Source organism: Trichomycterus rosablanca, chromosome 9 (assembly GCF_030014385.1).
Source record: "Trichomycterus rosablanca isolate fTriRos1 chromosome 9, fTriRos1.hap1, whole genome shotgun sequence".
NCBI lineage: Eukaryota > Metazoa > Chordata > Actinopteri > Siluriformes > Trichomycteridae > Trichomycterus > Trichomycterus rosablanca.
In genome coordinates this window covers 7,848,048-7,867,061 of record NC_085996.1, presented here as the reverse complement: position 1 = coordinate 7,867,061, position 19,014 = coordinate 7,848,048, and the positions used below count along the sequence as shown (strand labels likewise).

Sequence of the window (19,014 nt, the reverse complement as noted above, 5' to 3'; positions counted from 1 at the left end):
ACAAACTGACATCTGTGCAGAAGTCTGATAACTTCACATACACTCGTAAACTAAAGACCCTGATTCATGCTGGTTGATCTGTCTGTTGTTAGAGAGGTTGGTGTACGAGGTGCGTCAGAAGAGCAGGAATATCGAAGGTAAGGAGCTTTTCTTGTAAAGTTCTTCTTGTTTTACCTTTCTCTGATTCTTTTGAGATCACCTCATCAGCACTTTACCAAAAGACTACACACAACAGCGCTGTTACTGGCCGTGTCCTAAATTCTAGAACTGTTTTACTATGTTCTTACTGAAGGGTGCTGGAGAAGAACCAAGGCTACTTTCAACTCCAGGTCACACTGAGCTATGAAAGTACATAACATGTTGATGTCATGTTTGCAGATATGTGTATATCCTGTGGAAGTCTGAATGTGTCACTCGAACATCCGCTCTTCTTCGGAGCCATGTGCCAGAGCTGTAAGGTACTGAACATGTGCATTAACAAAAGCTTCTAAATGATTGTATTGTTCCATGCATAAGACCAGAGGTTCTCAACCTTCCACTCATGACACACTGAGGTTTGGCCCATAGTACTACACTATAGGTCTGTTAGTCCTATACAAGGCAGCATGTGTGTGTCCTGTGAGACTTGCTTTTGGACGCTGTTGTTGCCTGTTGCAGCTCAGCTGAGAAAAAATATATTTAGGCGTTACCCTTTCTGATGCAATCCTTATTTATCCAGGCTTGGGGCCAGCACTAATGGTGCAGTAATACGGCCCCCCAACCCCCCACCCCTTTCACAAGAGCTATACTATAGGAAAAACATGTATTGGGGCACCCATACTATTTATTGAGTTTAGATTTTTACACACCCATTCCTATCAGATGTTTAACATCATTTATGTAAAACAAATTAAATGCCTCCAACAGTTTGGGAAAGGTCATTTTTTCTCCAGTATATCTGTTTCCCTGTGCACACTGGGATGATTTGAAACGCTGATTATATACTAGGTCTTCTTGTGTATAATGGATGCCTGACCTCACAAGTGTTCTTTGGACTAAATAGGCATAAATTCCCCCAGGCACACTCCAAAATCTTATGGAAAGCCTTTCCATAGGAGGAAAAAAGAGGGTGTAGTGCCACAGTATGAAAATCCATGTTTTTGGAATGGAGTGTCCATCAAGCTCATTGTAAGGTGTCCCAATACTTTTGGTGTAGATTAACATATCAAGCCCAGCCCAGGATTCAAACCCGTGGAACTCAGACACTGCTGTTACCAGCAGCATGGCTCTTACCGGTCTGCCACACGATCTCACTATACAGTTACAATTAAGCCACAAAATCTTGAATTGAAGTGCTGTAAAGTTTACAGCATATTACATAAATTTGTAAAATAGGTGTAGTTTCCTCCAGAATTACATTTGTGAGTCTTTATGATTTGCAGAACTGCTTCCTGGAGTGTGCGTACCAGTACGATGATGACGGATACCAGTCTTACTGCACCATCTGCTGTGGGGGGCGAGAGGTTCTCATGTGTGGCAACAACAACTGCTGCAGGTCTGTGAGGGTTTCAGTTAAATACACATTGTCACTTGTCATTCCATGGTCTTAAAAAGTCCTTGTTTCCGATTCTGCTGGGGGTCCGTGACTGGCATGGCAGAAAAAGCAAGTTCAGTAAATGCAGTAGGTGTGTTTTACAAGTTGCTCATGCAGCAATGTGTATGTGTGTTCAGGTGTTTTTGTGTGGAGTGTGTGGACCTGCTGGTGGGCACCGGTTCGGCACAGGCTGCCATAAATGAGGACCCATGGACCTGTTACATGTGCAACAATAAGGGTGTGTTCGGTCTGCTCCGGCGCAGAGATGACTGGACGTCACGTCTCCAGCTGTTCTTCGCCAACAATCACGATCAAGACTTTGTAAGTTCATCCTCAGTTCCTAAGTTTCTGCCCAGATCAGCCAGGGGTAAGGGGGCATCCAAACACAGGGCACAAGGTTTACCCACCCATCCACTCACATCTAAAATGGAATTAGATTAGCCAGTCCATCTTTGACATGTTTTTGTGTATCCTGAACCTGGGTGGACAGAAGAAGAACAAATCTGGACTGAAAGTGATTTAGGGAAAGCATTAGTGTTACCAACGCTTATAGGTTTGGACACGATGAAGATTGCCCAGATTTCTGGTGTCCTTAAAAGAAATTAGTACTGAATTGGGCTGTTTTTTGTATAATGTGAATATTCATCTACATTGGTTCTACAGACAGCAACAGCTCTTCAATTTGCTGTTCACGTATGATTAATTTCAGTAGGTAAACAATTTTCAAATTCAAATTTCAACTCTCGATTTCATAGGAGCCTCCTAAACTGTACAGCCCTGTACCAGCGGACAAGAGGCAGCCAGTCAGAGTGCTCTCCTTGTTTGATGGCATTGCGACAGGTAAGCTCATACCACCTCTTACTGATGCTGGTGTGTCTTGAGCACATGAAATGGAAATGAAATCTGTGCTTCAATTTAAGCAGTATTGTGTGTGTGTGTGTGTGTGTGTGTGTGTGTGTGTGTGTGTGTGTGTGTGTGTTAGGTCTCTTGGTGTTGAAGGATCTGGGTATTCAGGTGGAGCGCTACATTGCATCTGAGGTGTGTGAGGACTCAATTACTGTGGGGATGGTGAGACACCAGGGACGCATCATGTACATGGGGGATGTCCGCAATGTTACACGCAAACATGTGAGTCAGTTGCATACTCAAGTTCAATGTGCACACACATAGCTGATAATATTTACATACTGTACTGGTGTGAGTGTTGCATGTGCAGCAGTGTTGTTGGGACTTTTTCTTTGGATTGAATAGGCATAAATTCCTCCAGGCACACTCTCCATAATATTGTGGAAAGCCTTTCTATAAGAGTAAAGGCTGTCATTGTCTTAAAATTAACATACTGAGCAGAAATATAAAGACACCAGCATCCTGTGATCAGTGTCCATTGATGAAAGACAAGAGAAAAAACAGAAATAGCTCTAGTCTCTTCACCTGCAACCAGCTCTAACAGGATAGGTGTTCCTAATAAAGAGGCCGGTAAGTTTAAACAGGATTTAAAAATCCCAACAACACTGCTGCCACCTAATACACTCGTACCAGAACAACATTTACATTTTCATTTTCGGTATTTAGCAGACGCTTTTATCCAAAGCGACTTACAGTCTAAGCAATTGAGGGTTAAGGGCCTTGCTCAAGGGCCCAACAGTGGCAACCTGGCAGTGGTGGGGTTTGAACCAGCGATCTTCTGCTTACTAGTCCAGTACCTTAACCGCTAGGCTACAACTGCTCTAACAACACACACTGTCATGTTATTACCGTGTTAGTGTCATTGCAGTGCTGAAAATGGTCCACCACCCAAACATCATCTGTTGTTAAATGGTGCACAGAGAAGTGTACAAAGCAAGAGATGGACTACAGTTAGTAATTGTATACCCACAACGTTTATTAACATGGTAGGTGTAGCTTTAAAAAAAAAACAATGGCCATTTGTTTCTGATAGGTGTACCTAATAAATAACTCTGTTCAGCCTCGATTCACAAAAAGTTGGGACAGTAGGAACAATGATTTGACTGTATTCACTTGAAGACAGGACAGTGACAAGATAGTTAATGATTTATTTAATCAGCCTAACGTTTTTGTATATGCCCGCTTGTTGTAAATTTGATGGCTGCAAAACGCTCCCAAAAAGATTGGACAGGGACATGTTTATAGCTTTGATACACCATTTGTCCTTCAAACAATATTCTGGAATCATTTAGGAACAGCTGATGAAAACGCACATCTGGTCAAAAGTTTACTTACATTTTTAAGGAACATGTCAGTGATTGCTGCAACTCTTATTTTTCTGTGACTAATTAATTTTTTTTAAATTAAAAATTAAAAAAAAAAAATAATTCACTCACCCCTAAGTTCCAAACTGTTTTAAGATGCAGTGTCACCACAAAAATGAATACTTAAGAGCCATATATATATTATATGTTTATTTATAATACAACCCCAAGTTGAAAAAAATGAGTTGCAGAGAAAAATAACTATAATAAAATAAACTTGTACGTGAACGCCACCTTATGGAGGCTTTACGATACATCTTGTAAACCTCACTGGGACCCGACTGTACAGAGAGAGAGTAAGATGCATTGCTTGTAGTGCCTGCATAATGTAAAAAATCATGGACAAAATGTGGGTCGCTTGAAAAAAAAGTTGCTCCGAGCTCTAACTTGTGATTCTGAATGACAGGGCAAACACTTTTCTTCTGTGCCACTCAGGAATTTTTATTTCAATAGAAATAATGAACCATGCATAAGTGAATCACGCGTAATGTTAATACACACAAATAGAACATAGAGAGAGAAAACAAGCCCACCTAGTCTGTTTTTATAGCCATCGATGCCCTCTGGTGGCAGACACTTAAACTTCAGTTACTGTCCTGATCTGATCCTACCACAAACAATTCCACACCCACATATTAGAGTTTCTAGAACATTTCCTGATTTAATTTTACGATCAGAACATAATCAGTAATTAGATTTGTCACATTGTAAATCACACTGTGGTAGCTAGCATGTAATGGAAGAATTTTCCATATTATAGACCTACAATCCATCTCTCTCTCTGATCTGTGTCAGTATAAATAGAGATGTGAGTGCAGCGGTGCTGATGGATCGTATTTCAGCTTCTGCTTTGAAGTGCTGAGTTTCAGCATGTGTTCCCTCAGGCCTGCAGCACTGTACTCGCACCTCTCAGGCTCCATGTGCTTAATAGATTATTATTAATGTATTAAAACCCTCGTGTAAAAATTTAGTGATTTTTTGGACTGGAACCCATTTAAACCAGATGCATTTTCAAAGCTCTGAACAACAAACACAACTTTTCTTCATTTCATTCATGGAACAGGAATACATTAAAACAAGCAGCAACTTGTGTGCAGATGATGAACACTCAGGCATTGGCTAGCTTATGCTTGGTGTCCATATTTTGCCTGAGGAAAATAGAATACATTTTTAAACACTGAAATATTTGCTCTGCAGATGCTTTAAAGTGTGTGTATGTGTGTGTGTGTGTGTGTGTGTGTGTGTGTATGTGTGTGTGTGTGTTCTGTAGATCCAGGAGTGGGGTCCATTTGATCTGGTGATAGGTGGAAGCCCCTGCAATGATCTCTCCATCGTCAACCCAGCCAGAAAAGGACTCTTTGGTATGCAGTGTGTGTTTTCATTATGGTGTGTCTTATACTATAGGGCTGCACTGTCGCCTCACAGCAAGAAGGTCCTGGGTTCGATCCCCAGGCGGGGGGCGGTCCTTTCTGTGTGGAGTTTGCATGTTCTCCCCGTGTCTGCGTGGGTTTCCTCCGGGAGCCCCGGTTTCTTACCACAGTCCAAAAACATGCAGTCAGGTTAATTGGAGACACTGAATTGCCTTAGAGGTGAATGGATGTGTGTATGTGTGTGTGCGTGTCTGCCCTGCGATGGACTAGCACCCCATCCAGGGTGTTACTGTGTGCCTTGCGCCCATTGAAAAGCTGGGATGGGCTCCAGCACCCCCCGCGACCCTAATTGGATATGCGGTTAAGACAGTGAGTGAGTGAGTGTAATACTATATGGACAAAAGTATTGGGACACCCCTTCTAATTATTACATTCATTTATTTCACTGAAAACAGTAGTGGTAGTTATTGGTGTAATAAATTAACTATATAAATAAAATTATATGCTTCCAACTTTGCAGCAACAGTTTAAGGAAGGTCCCTTTCTGTTCCAGCATGACTGTACCCCTGTGCACTAAGCAAGATCTATAGAGACATGAGGAAAATCTTGGTGTAAAGAAACTTAAGTGGCCTGTACAGAGCCCTGACCTCAGCCCCACTGAACAGCTCTGGAACGAACTAGAACAACTTTTGACTGAATGGGCACAAGTTCTCACAGACATACTTCAAAGTCATGTGAGAAACCTTCTCAGAAGAGTGGCTGTTGTTATAGCTGAAAAGATCAAGTAGAGGTCACTTTCTAATGGGATGCCCAACCAGCTCATGGTCAGGTGTCCGAATACTTTTGGCCATGTAGTGTATATTCCTTGTGTAGTCATGTATTCATATGCACATACATGTGTGTTTGTGTGTTTGTGTGTGTGTGTGTGTGTGTGTGTGTGTGTGTGTGTGTGTGTGTGTGTGTGTGCTTGGCAGAGGGTACCGGACGGTTGTTTTTTGAGTTTTATCGCTTGCTGCATGAGGCTCGTCCCAAGGAAGGAGACAATCGGCCGTTCTTCTGGCTCTTCGAAAACGTCGTTGCTATGGGAGTCAGTGACAAGAGAGACATCTCACGCTTTCTTGAGGTACACACACCTACACACACGTTATGGTGTTTAGGGGGAAACTCAATGGTTCCATGCTGGGTGGCCTAAAACCCACTTTGACCAGCTAAGAAGTGCAGAACAGTTCACACTACTGAACTGATATTTATCCCAGAATATGTATTGTTTTAAATGCCTGCAGAACGCTGATCATTCTTTTGTGTTTCCACCTTATCACATAAGTCCAGTCATTTTTAATTCCCTTCATTTACACTGAAGACTGAAGACTGGACGTGTGGTGGTGGATTCTCAGAGAGCCGTACCACATACTGGTCTATATGTTTCCTGTGTGCCATCAGTACTATTGCTGGTGCATCAACCAGACAGTCCAAAGTCCAAGACACCTTGTCTGACCTTCCCTTTTTTAGAAACGACCAGTTTTGTCTGTTAAGCGTCCGATTTCATGCTGGTCGCAGCACTTAGAAACTCACCGAGAATTGTAAAGATGCAAGCACAGCAGATGAGCATTTATCTCTGGCACAACTTGTCGCCAGTCAAGGACAAACTCCCAGAATTGGGTATAAACGTTTACATGAATTTTTACCACCTGTTTGTGTCATTTAAACGTTATTTCCTACCGTGATGCTGTAAATCAGCCCACATGTAAACAGTCATGGCTGTTTTGAAGCTCTAAAGCTTAGTCATCCACATTAGCGAGTGTTTGTGTGGCTGGGCACTGATGTGTTAACTAATGTGTCAGTAAATTCTCATTTAATGATGAAAAGCAGGAATAATTGTCAAATTATTATTATCATTATCTTTTTGAACACAAACAGATAGACTATTTGGGCTGTCAGCATGTGCCTATATTTATCATATCAGTAAATAAGAGTGATACCCCGTCTCTCACTGCAGTGCAACCCAGTAATGATTGATGCCAAGGAGGTGTCTGCTGCCCACCGTGCCCGCTACTTCTGGGGCAACCTGCCCGGCATGAACAGGTAAGACTTTATCTGTATGACCTTGTGAGCAGGGCAGCGCGCTGATAGGTGGGGATGTATTCTGTAACTGGCATGATTCCAAAAAATAATAAAATGTGCATCATGGCTTCATGTATGACGCTGTAATGTGGGACAAGCATATGAGTGTAATAAACTAAACATGAGATGAGAGAACACGAGTACATTTGTGTCTGCTTGGCTTTCCTGTAGGCCGTTGTCTGCAATGGTAAATGATAGACTGGACCTGCAAGACTGTCTGGAACATGGACGCACAGCCAAGGTGTGTCTTGCTCTCAGTATTCATGGTTTGGTTATGTTGATGAATTTGAGCATCATGTTCACTTCTGGTTTTTGTTACAGTTTGATAAACTTCGAACCATCACCACTCGCTCCAACTCCATCAAACAGGGCAAAGACCAGCACTTCCCCGTCTATATGAACAACAAGGAGGACATCCTCTGGTGCACTGAGATGGAAAGGTACCCACTGATGTATGGATGGATGGATAGTTAGATGGATGGATGGATGAGTGAATAGATGGATAGATAAGTGAATGGATGGATAAGTGAATGGATGGATGGATGGACGGATGGATGAGTGGGTGGATGAGTGAATGGATGGATGGATGAGTGGGTGGATAAGTGAATGGATGGATGAATGGATGGATGGACAGATGGATGTGTGGGTGGATGAGTGAATGGATGGATGGACAGATGGATGTGTGGGTGGATGAGTGAATGGATGGATGGATGAGTGGGTGGATAAGTGAATGGATGGATGAATGGATGGATGGACAGATGGATGTGTGGGTGGATGAGTGAATGGATGGATGGATGCGATGGATGGATGGATGGATGGATGAGTGAATAGATGGATAGATAAGTGAATGGATGGATTGAGTGGATGGATGAATAGATGGATGGATGGATGGACGGATGGATAGACGGATGGATGAGTGAATGGATGGATGGACGGATGGATGAGTAAATGGATGAGTGAATGGATGGATGGATGATTAAGTGGATAGATGAATGGATGGATGGATGGACAGATGGATGGATAAGTGAATGGATGGATGGATAAAACAAATAGATGAATGGTTGCTTGCTGGCTTGCTGACTTGTTGTCCTGAAAAATAGAAGGATGGTTGATTGGTTGGTTATTTGGTTGGATAGTGTAACAGATGAAGAGATGGATGGATGGATAGATTGATGGATGAATGGATGAATGGATGGATGGTTGGTTGCTGGCTGGATTAATAGTAATACTAATAGTAGTTGTAGGCTGGCTGGCTGGCTGGATAGATGGATGGCTTTTGGCTAACATCATAAATTGTGGGCGTTTTTACAGTTACATTTACAGCATTTAGCAGACGCTTTTATCCTTAAAATCATGACCAAATACAGAGCAATCAATAAAGGTTAAAAGGCCTTGCTGAGGGACCAAATAAAAGCAACTTGGTGGTGGTGGGGCTTAAACCAGTGATCTTCTGAGCACTAGCTACCACTGGGTGGTTGGGATGGATGTAAACATAATTTTGTTTGTTTATTTGTTTCAGGGTGTTTGGCTTCCCAGTCCATTACACAGATGTGTCCAACATGAGTCGTCTGGCCAGACAGAGGCTTCTGGGTCGATCATGGAGCGTCCCAGTGATCCGTCACCTGTTTGCGCCACTGAAGGAATACTTTGCGTGTTACTGAAGCCCCTCCGTGCCATCCGATGACTCGCTCCACCCCTCGTTTGCATCGCAACCAAGCTCCACCCCCACTTTACATTTTTTTGGTAGTTGCCTGACGACCTACTGGTGCTATTCATCAGAAACTACGTAGTCTCACTTTTTCTTGTCATGTCAGCTATTTATTGAAGACAATGTAGGTGTTCTTTTGATTTTACAGACTTCTTAGATTTAGTGATCGGCACATTTTATCTGTGATAGCAAGGCTTCTCTGACGTTTGGGAGATGTGTGTGTGTGTGTGTGTGGGGTGTGTGTGAGGATAGTTTTTTAGAGCACAAAACAGGTCAGCTGGTTTAAGGGTCAGGGCATCTTCTAAAACTACATCCCACACACACTGATGTCCAGGGGCCACTTTACAGAAACAGCTTGACTCAGAGGTCCTAACTTAGCCGCTTGATAGTCATGATGACTTTATTTATCATAATAGCATAATGTTTTTTTTAACCTTGTCATTTTTAATACTAAAAGCATCCCAACTTTGAAGGTTTGCTAATTTTATAAGATCACAAGTCTTGTAGTGACAGACGTGACCTCATAACAACACTAGAGAATCTTTTTAAAACATTTTATACACTGTGGTAAAAATTGGCCGCAGGCTGTGTCCAGACTTTTTGGAGATGAAAAAGAAAATGAGGACATCCTCACAAAATCAGGCACATGACCATTCAAACAAGACATGAAACATCATGGTAAAACATTAAAGGTTTGACCCTTGACTTAATTTGCTGTAGAAACCCAAATTGTTACATTTATTCATTATTTATTATATCTGATGCATTTTGAAGACAACTTTATCCAAACCACAGTTGTTACTGGCTACCAGTTGAGGGCTAAGGGCCTTGCTCGAGGGTCCAGCGGTGTCAGCTACTTGGAAGTGGTGCTTTAACAATTTGAACTTGCAATTAATATTCCAGCTCTGAGCTGCCACCACCCTGGAGAATGAGAACAGTTATTATGAAACTGCACAAAGGAATGTTTCTGTAAATCGGCCCCTGATATTCATCATACAACACACACAGTAAGCTGAGGGTGGCCTTGTGCCCAAACACACACACACACACACACATACAAACACACTTACACACCAGCTAATACACTGTTTACAGTTCAACCATGGTACTATACAACTCTACTATACAGCTCTCTGCTGTTACAACTGCTGATACAACAACACTCTGGTGCTCTTCCTCACTTATTCTTTTCTTCTGTTCTGTTTCTCTTTCTACTTGGTCTCTTTTTTGTACCGCTTCCTCCCTCTCAGCAATACCAATGCAGACACACACTGATGAGGCCTTAATGGTAGGGCGCGCACACACACAACACACACAAAACACAAACACACAGACCAGAACTCACAAAGCTAAGTTAGAAACTTGTGGATACAGCACATTTACTCTCACAGGGCGGCCACATACTTCAAACATCAAATGAGCAAAGAAACAAAAAAAACTGTGACGAACACGTACGGTCTGATCACACCAGAAACGAACGCTCGCCTTGCTTTGCAAAGTTGGCATGATTGGACTGAGATGGGGGATTGGGGGAATCAACAAATTTAGAGCTGGCAAAGTTAGCAAGAAAAGCAAACCAAAACAAACAAATGAAAAACCCTCTATATGAATTTGTTTGACTTTTTTGAATGAATAATTAAGTTAAACAGACAGAGGAACAAGGAACCAAACGACTGCCCCTCCATTCAGTGACGTGCCACTTTCTGCAGCACGTTTAGAGCAAACACAGGGCTACGAACCAAAGATGATCTTTCTTCTGAAAAGACATGCTTTGTTGTTTCAAGTATGTTGTTGGCTTTACACACACACACACACATGAAAGCAGACAGGATGCTCAATCAGGGGTGGATTAACACAAAGGCTAGTTGTTGCCGAGGGGCCCCCATTTCCTGAAATCATCCCCAGGCCTAGATTTTTTACGAACCTGAACCTGTCAATTCATTATTGGTTTATTTAGATAAGCTTGCAGTTTAGATTTAGTAAACTATATGTGTGTGTGCAGTAGGTACCCTGGTCACAACAGCGGTTACAGCAACAATGCAAAAAGGAAATACACTTCGCTCTCACAGAATTGATCAGATTTTATGTTTGGATTAACATCCAGTGTAAATTGTTGTTAGACTGAGTCTGACCCTGAGCTATCACTGAGAACTACAGCCTCACAATCTGTACTAGAAGAAACTGAAAGTATTTATGACTTAAATAGTGCATGCCCTGTTCCTAAAACACTGTATCAGACCAGACTGAAGCCCTGTCCACATAACTACAGATTTATTTTTACATAGACAAAACATTTTGGAATATCACTCCATCCTCATACACACTCTGACCTGAGCATGCCTGGTCAATAGGTGTACAGATATTGCATCATTATACTTAAGATAAAGAGCCTAAAGAAGAACACTATGAGCATGCATACTGTGCAATATATGGGTTATATGAAGCACTGTGCACAGTACGTTGTGGCATCTCACCGGACAGTGTACAGCTACACTGATACTATGTTTGAATGTAAATATGCAATCTGGCCACAAAATATAACCAGGTTGTCTTTGGTCAGGGCGCATTCTGTATACAGTGGAACCTCAATTTAACAGACCTCCATTTAATGGATTTCGGAAAACTAAATGTCTGGTCCGATTGTTTAAAATTCCTGCGAGAAGCGAACCAAGTCCAGTAGTTCAGTAAATGTCCACTGGTCGACGCAGGTCTCTCTGTTAACATGAGTGATAGATGTTATTTTTGTCAGCAGACTCGCTTTGTTCTCGCCTATTTCTCGGTGTTTTATGCTTAGTTATGCACCAGCACTGTCCCCACTATATGATCACGGCAAAAAAAGCCTGAAATTTCCTACCAGTAGTACAGTACACCATTTTTTATATTTATTTACAGGTTTTACATTACATATTTATATATCTATTTACATTGTTTATTTTACTGTTAATTTTATGTGCATGTTTAGCACTTTTATGACCCTTAGTGCTGCGTTTTCGTATGTTTTCGCACCCCATGGAAAAAAACCTTGCTGTTTCTGACAATCGCATTTTACGGACCAGTGCTCCCCCTTTTAGTCCATTAAATCGAGGTTCCTCTGTACTTCCAAAACAGCAATATCATGCACACGCTGATGTTATGATGTCAGAAATCTCTTCGTTTTTAGTGACCTAAAATCCTGTTTTTGTGTGGACAGGAGGACTAAACTCGTACCTGGTCTGGTAGTAGAAAGGACGTAAACTAAAAGTAGGAGATCAAACTCTAAATGTCACCTGGGGGCCCCTGATCACCTTAATCTGCCGCTGTTCTCATCCTGTCTGGACTGGAATTGTATTCGTACCAGGCTGTGATGCAATACCTCTAAATCTTCTGATAATAATCCGGTGTGGTAAACAAGGTGGTCTTCCCTCCTGAGCTGGTTCCCCTTACAAATGCGCCCCCTTTAAAGTTATGCTATCGAGCTAGGGCTAGCTAGTTAGCGAGGTGATGTAGGTAATGTTTAGCGTCTGCAATAATTGCCTCTCAGTGTAACACCAGCTTATATTCACTGTATCTATTCCAATTTATACAGTAGTAGTAGCAAGATAGCTAGTAACAAGTAATTAAGCGTTTTTATTAAACCGTAGCCAGCTAGCAATACTTTAGTTTCCACCCACTAGCTAAGTCTCTTCTGCTACCAGGCAGCTCCCAACCAGGAAGGGTGAGGACTAACATGTGCTTCCTTTGAGACAGGCAAAGCCAGCAACTTTTTACAACCTTTGCTCGTACAACGTTACAGGGCAACCATTAAACCATGTCATTGTGCTAACACAATGGCATCTTTAACACGAGTGCAGAACCTCGGCATGGGCTACCAGTTCAGTTACCACACCGGAAAGAGCGCTGTTTTTACTCAAGTTTTATAGAAAGAGAGCGTTCGCTGCACTACCCCCCTGCACCAACAGGGTCAGCAAAATAAATACGAATCTATCCTTCCACAAAGCACTTCGGTGATGGTAGAGACCACCAGCCGAGTTCATTTCCGCTGTAAACACTTTAAACTATGAGATCTCATCTAATAGGATTTTTACTGTACTGTGTTTGTGCTAGCATATGTTCACGTCGAGTTATTACGAGTTCTTAATATCTGACATGCTTGCCCCCCTCCCCATGCATCTATAGGAAATACTGCCAGGGTGCTGGCTTCGAATTCTCTTCCTATTCTTACTTTCCTTCCTTCCCTGTTGGTTCTGGGATCAGGCTTGTGTTAGCCTGAATGCTAACTTCAGTTCTTCTTAAACTCCAGTTACAATAGAACATCTGAGTTCTGGTTCTCATTTGGAAAGATGCTGATACATTTCTGTCAGGATTCTGGGAAAGTGGCCTCTGCTGTCTGATGTTGTGAAAACCGGTCACATGGTGCTCCCAGAATTCTTTTGCATTAGGTGGGCGTGGCCTCTTGCGGTGTGTAGGTGCTCAACAATGTGCACACACCTTTCACTTATCAATCTGGATTACTGTATTCACCTCTTTCAGATCAGAGGTAAATGGACATTGGTGCTTATGGGTGATTTGTTGTGGGCGTGGCCTCTTATGGTGTTAAGGTGCTCAACTGTGTACACACTTTTCTGTGAATCAGTAGGATACAGTACTGGCCTGAATATAATCATTTTTCCCTCCAAAATAACTTTTGAAAGATGTAGGGTCTGATTATATTTACATCATTCAGCCATAACAGCAGGTGGCGCCCTTTTGGCAGAACAGGACCCCAATGTTTTGTAGTTTTTTCTTTGTTATTGAAAACTGCTGTTTGTAAGGATTTCCTGGTAAATATTTTAGCATCACACACACTTATTATGTATGCTGGAGAAAAAAGGAGTTGCTTATAATCTGACGAGAACAGTTGTCGCTACTTTAATATAGGAGGTTTATGGCCATAGGTGCTTATGGATGCTTTCTAGTAAAGCCGAGATGATTTGGTGGATGTAGCCTCTTGTAGTGGGTTGGTGCGCACTCAACGTCCAGTTCTTAATATGTACACCGCATTAGCTGAGATGTATTTGGTTGCTTGTGTCTTAAAATTGTGGGGTCTTCCTTTATGCACTCCTTTGTTTATTCAAAACAGCTGAGGGCGCTAGGTAGATTTACGTGATTGGTGTATAAATGCTCAATCGTGTACATACTTGGCTTGAATGTAATCTATATAGCCTTGTGCATGCTTTTCATCCACAACAGCAGAGGGCGCTATATTACGTTTGTAAAATTAAACACGCGTGAGATTCAAGGAAAAATTCCGGGTTTAGAATCTGGATCAGTTTATATTCAGGCCAGTACGGTGATGTAATCTGGGTTACTGCATCCACCTCTTTAAGATCCGAGGTTAACGGACATTGGTGCTTTTGGATGAAGGGTCTATTTCAGTGGGCGTGGCATCTCTGGGTGTGTAGGTGCTCGCAGTGCACACACCTATTTGTTACCAGTCTCAAACATAATATCTGGATTACTGTACTCTCACCGTGCTGTTGTCCACTTCTTTCCGATCAGAGGTCGACATTCTGGTGCTTACGGATGCTTTCTTGAGAAGCTAAATTTTCTTTCTATTTTATCTTTTCTGTTTTTGAAATGCAGAAATATGAAGTTTAGACTCTCGTCTCTAAACTTAAGCTCTAAACTACGGTTAAGAATTTCCTGGGCCACTTTTTTAGACACAGATTATCGCTAATCCTTCAGGCTTTTGAGAACAAGTGCATCAGAAAATCTAAGTGAGGAAGATGATCACCACTGAGATGGTCTGAACAGAAACGGAGCTACTGAACCACATTAAGTCTTGATATTTACGTAACTTGGGGAATGTGATGAGGTTCCCACATGACCACATTGAAGGCAGTGTTATGACTTACGAAGGGGCTCAGAAGAACAAGAATAAGCTGTATCGATGTCATGACTTGGATTGGAGAAAGCTGACCCATCTGTGCAGCCAACCATCGTAGTGACTTTAAATTAAATACTGTATTAACAAAGAACGCTTGTTTAGTGAAGGTCAATAGTTCATTACTGCTGCTACTTCTTTTTAAGCATCCAGCCAAATCTGCACCCCACTCGACATTGCCTGAAATGCTAAAAGTGCTCCAAAAAGTCCCTTAAATTATTTGTAATTGGTTAAAACTGGTTTCCCCCATTTTTTGGGGGAAATTTCCACCACCGTACCTATTCCACACTCCCAATCCCCATGTTTTTTCCACCAACATTTTATAAGCAATCAAGAAGCTGAATAAAATACCCTGCACCAACAAAACTTTTCACCTCCTGAGCGAATATATAGCTCCATTTTTATCTTCTCATCTCATTGTGTCAGCTTGTCTACACTGATGAGCCAAAACATTAGGACCACCCGAGCATGGCAATGTGTGAGGGATCTGTTACACGTTGTACTGATGGTAGTTCCTCAAAGTTTCTGTGCTGGATGCAGCAGATCTGATCAGCATAAATACCTCAGTGACGTCCATGTGGACCAAATCATTATAGGCAGTCGATTTGGTTGAATCACTGAAACAACAAGGCGTGAGTACCCACTGACAGTGGTCCGAGGAGGGACAAGCCACTAGGTCACCCAAGACTTATTGATGCCAGCGGACATGAAGGCTGTGGTGTCTGGTATGGATCAACAGAAGATCTACTGTGGCTCAAATTGGAGATCATTTTAATCCAGGTGATGAGGTTAATGTGTCCCGAACACAGTGCTTCAAACCCTTCGGTGTACGGGGCATGATAACCCCTGTCCACAGTTAAAGGCTTTAACCCCGGAGCAGTGGAAGAAGGTCTGGATGCTTGTGCATGAGATTCACCCAGGAAAGAGATGGCAACAAAAGAGTTAAAAGACTCGGAGGTCTTGTGGAGTCCATGCCTCAGTGGGTCATAACGTTCATATTGTGTAGTAGGTATTATAGGAATTACGGCTCTGTTCATGACTGGTTATAATGTGCGTCTTGAAAAGTGGCCTGCAACGAATTAACATCCAGACTGCTTAAGCTAAGCTAAGCTAAACCAAGCTTAGCAAATGCTGAAGGTTGCATTAGCTGCTGTGTCGCATGCAGATTCAAAAGGTGAAGTAAATCTCAGGCCCACTTGCATTTGTTCCAGCTGTACTTTCTGTGTGGCCAAAACTGCGAACAGACTCTGGACTATCATCGTTCAAGCTCCGGGTTCAGCAGTAAACAAACTGTACATAGAAACGTTCGCTTTCTGTTAGCATTTGATCATGTTTTGTGCTGTTTTACAATTTGTTTAGGCTAATTTCGGTGTGATCCTAGGCCGACGTGCGATACTTGTTAGCGTAGCTGTGAGTTGTGAGTAGGAGACTGGCCAAAGGTGGAGCTTGATATAATAAGCTGGTGGTGGTGACGGTGGTGGTGGTGATTATGAGGGGCTTGTCTATAGACAAGGACGCCCTGTTGTTTTTCTTTTTTATGTATTTATGAATTGTCAAAAATCAGAGGATTGACCATTTACGATCAAACCAATAACAGCTTTAAAGGTTATTTTGGGATTTCAATCTTCACAGAGAAGGCGGTGTTTCAAAAAAGGTGCTATACAATTTATTCTTACATGAGAAATTAAAATACAAAATAAATAAAAACAGAAGTGAAATATATTGTTGGGAATTTAAGGGTCGACCGGTCTTGACAATGACTGTTTTTATGTTGTGGTAGTGATGATAAAAGCACTATTATTTTACTCTTTTATGAATATATTAACAAATTGCATTTTAACTTTGTACTTGATGAAGATGTAAAAGTAGAAGAAATGAAATAAAATGGAGAAATTTCACGTGTTTTAGCCTAGATGTCACTGTAGTACGAGCGTCTCGATGAGGAAGTCGTTCTGTCATTCGCTCCATCCTGAAGGTTCTGTGCACTGATACAACAGGGTGCATCCCAAAGCTCTAACTGATGCCTCCTTGATTTCTAGTTCTTCAATCCATCACAGAGCAGACACATGTTCACACACACACACACACACTCAGACTTGAGGCAATTTTAGTAGCTTCAATTGGCTTGACTGCACGTCTTTGGACTTGTGGGAGAAAAACGGAGCACCCGGAGGAAACCCACACAGACACAGGGAGAACATGCAAACTCCACCCAGAAAGGACCCTGGCTTCCCAGCTGGGAAAGCAAACTCATGCCCTTCTTGTTGTGAGGAGACAGCGCTACCCACTGTGCAACCGTGCCGCCTATAATCAGATCAGGACAATTTATTTGTACAATTTAGTTAGTAATATTTAATTATTACTAATGATGATTAGCTTTTTGTTCACTACATACCAAAATGTGGACACCTGTACTAGTTACTGAGTTCAGGTGTTTCAGCCACACCCTTTAATTCTATAAGATACAGTATATGCTGCCCTGTGATGGATTGGTGTCCTGTTTTGTGTGTGTTACTACGGTGTGCCCAGTAATCCCGGAAAAAACGGCCCCACCGCCCCGCTGATCAGAATTTTCAAAATGATATACTTCCAACTTCAAGTTTGCTGCATTTGGTGTGGAAGAACTCCAGGCCTCAACTCCACTGAACACCTTTGGGATGAACTGGAATGTTGATAGGGAGCCAGGCCCTTCCCTCCAACATCAGTGCCTGACTATGGAAATGCTTTTTTGACTTGTGAAACGTCCCACAGACACAGAGCCAAAAGAGTGAAGGCTGTTACATCTGCAGCGGGCTGGAGAACCAATACGCACATAATTTTGGAATGCGATGTCCAAGTAGCTCACCCCAGTGGTCCACATACTTCTGGTCATATAATGTGAAGCAGATTATTGCAGAAGAACATGCTACGTTCTCTGCATTTCACACAGGTTCCTCAAACAGACAGTAGGAGTCGCTGTTGCAGCAGCATGGAGGTGTTTCCCTATCTGGGCTTCCTTTTTCTGACTCACCTCACCATGCTGTTATATAAGACTCAAACGCTGATCTCTGCTGTGGAGGGCTAGTGCATTCAACCGCTGCGGCACCCAAGTGCCCAGAATCATTTTCTAGAAATTGCTAGAAATCAAGGAGGTGAGATTAAAGAAATGGGACGCACCCATTATGTAACCCTGTTATCCTCATCAGCCAAAACTACATTACCCAACATTCCTTGCTCTCTTCATATAGTCCAGCTTCATATAGTCCAGCTTCAGTTGGATCCGACTGTAATGTTATATCGTTTTTTATATGATTGTTGTTGCCTCAATATTTATTGAATTACAGACGTGCTTCGACCTTCTGTCCTTCATTTAGTCCGTCAGATCCTTCTGTCTCTCGCTCTTTCTCTCCCTCCTTCATCCTTCCTCTCCTTCATTCTCTCACTCTCCATCTGTATCTGCAGTTCTGATGTTATTCGAACCTCGTGAGGATAATGTGGAGAGGGAGAGCGAGAGAATGGTTGAGGAACAGAAAGACTCCCTTCTGATGTATTTGTGCTGGGGAACACTTGAAATAAATGTAATGTTTTTTGTGCAAAACATTCTGTCTTTTGTCTTGTTTTTTTACAAGTGATATATGGTTGCAAGGAAAAAGTTTGGAAACCGTTTGGACTTTTGAGTAACTGTGTATAAGATCTGGTTTGATCATTAGCATTAGCATTTAGAACTCACACATTGGGGCCAAATCTCTCATGCTGCCTTTAAGTGCTACTCTGAAAACTTAAGTTACTTTTCCCCCTTTTTCTTCCATTCCACTCATATCCAGATTACCAAGACAGCTGCAGATTATTACTGCTGCCAACCAGTCGGAATCTTATAGAGAGCTGCATTGCGTATGGAGAGTCATTTACTACTATCTGCAAATCTACCATTTTTTGTGCAGGCACCATGACCAGCCAGCAGGGGTCGCAGTTCCAGCAGCAATAAGAACCCAGTTTAACCACTTTCAATAAGACACAGGCAATCATGAGTGACTGGGTGCCTGGCCCGTTGTCAGCACAGCTCGGATTCAAACTTAAGAGCATTTGTACAT

The 19,014-nt window shown here is 42.2% G+C and overlaps 1 protein-coding gene across 1 annotated transcript in view; it reads left to right on the top strand.

Annotated features, from left to right (window-relative positions):
• Positions 1-18,523, top strand: part of dnmt3aa (DNA (cytosine-5-)-methyltransferase 3 alpha a) — a 56,427-nt gene extending 37,904 nt beyond the window's left edge. The window contains exons 12-23 of the mRNA XM_063001806.1: positions 93-137; positions 379-458; positions 1,422-1,534; positions 1,711-1,894; positions 2,329-2,413; positions 2,556-2,701; positions 5,114-5,204; positions 6,188-6,336; positions 7,210-7,295; positions 7,506-7,575; positions 7,656-7,774; positions 8,854-18,523. Coding sequence (XP_062857876.1) covers positions 93-137; positions 379-458; positions 1,422-1,534; positions 1,711-1,894; positions 2,329-2,413; positions 2,556-2,701; positions 5,114-5,204; positions 6,188-6,336; positions 7,210-7,295; positions 7,506-7,575; positions 7,656-7,774; positions 8,854-8,995 — 1,310 coding nt within the window. The 3' untranslated portion in view covers positions 8,996-18,523. The remainder of the gene's footprint in view (positions 1-92; positions 138-378; positions 459-1,421; positions 1,535-1,710; positions 1,895-2,328; positions 2,414-2,555; positions 2,702-5,113; positions 5,205-6,187; positions 6,337-7,209; positions 7,296-7,505; positions 7,576-7,655; positions 7,775-8,853) is intronic.
• Positions 18,524-19,014: the final 491 nt, after the last annotated feature.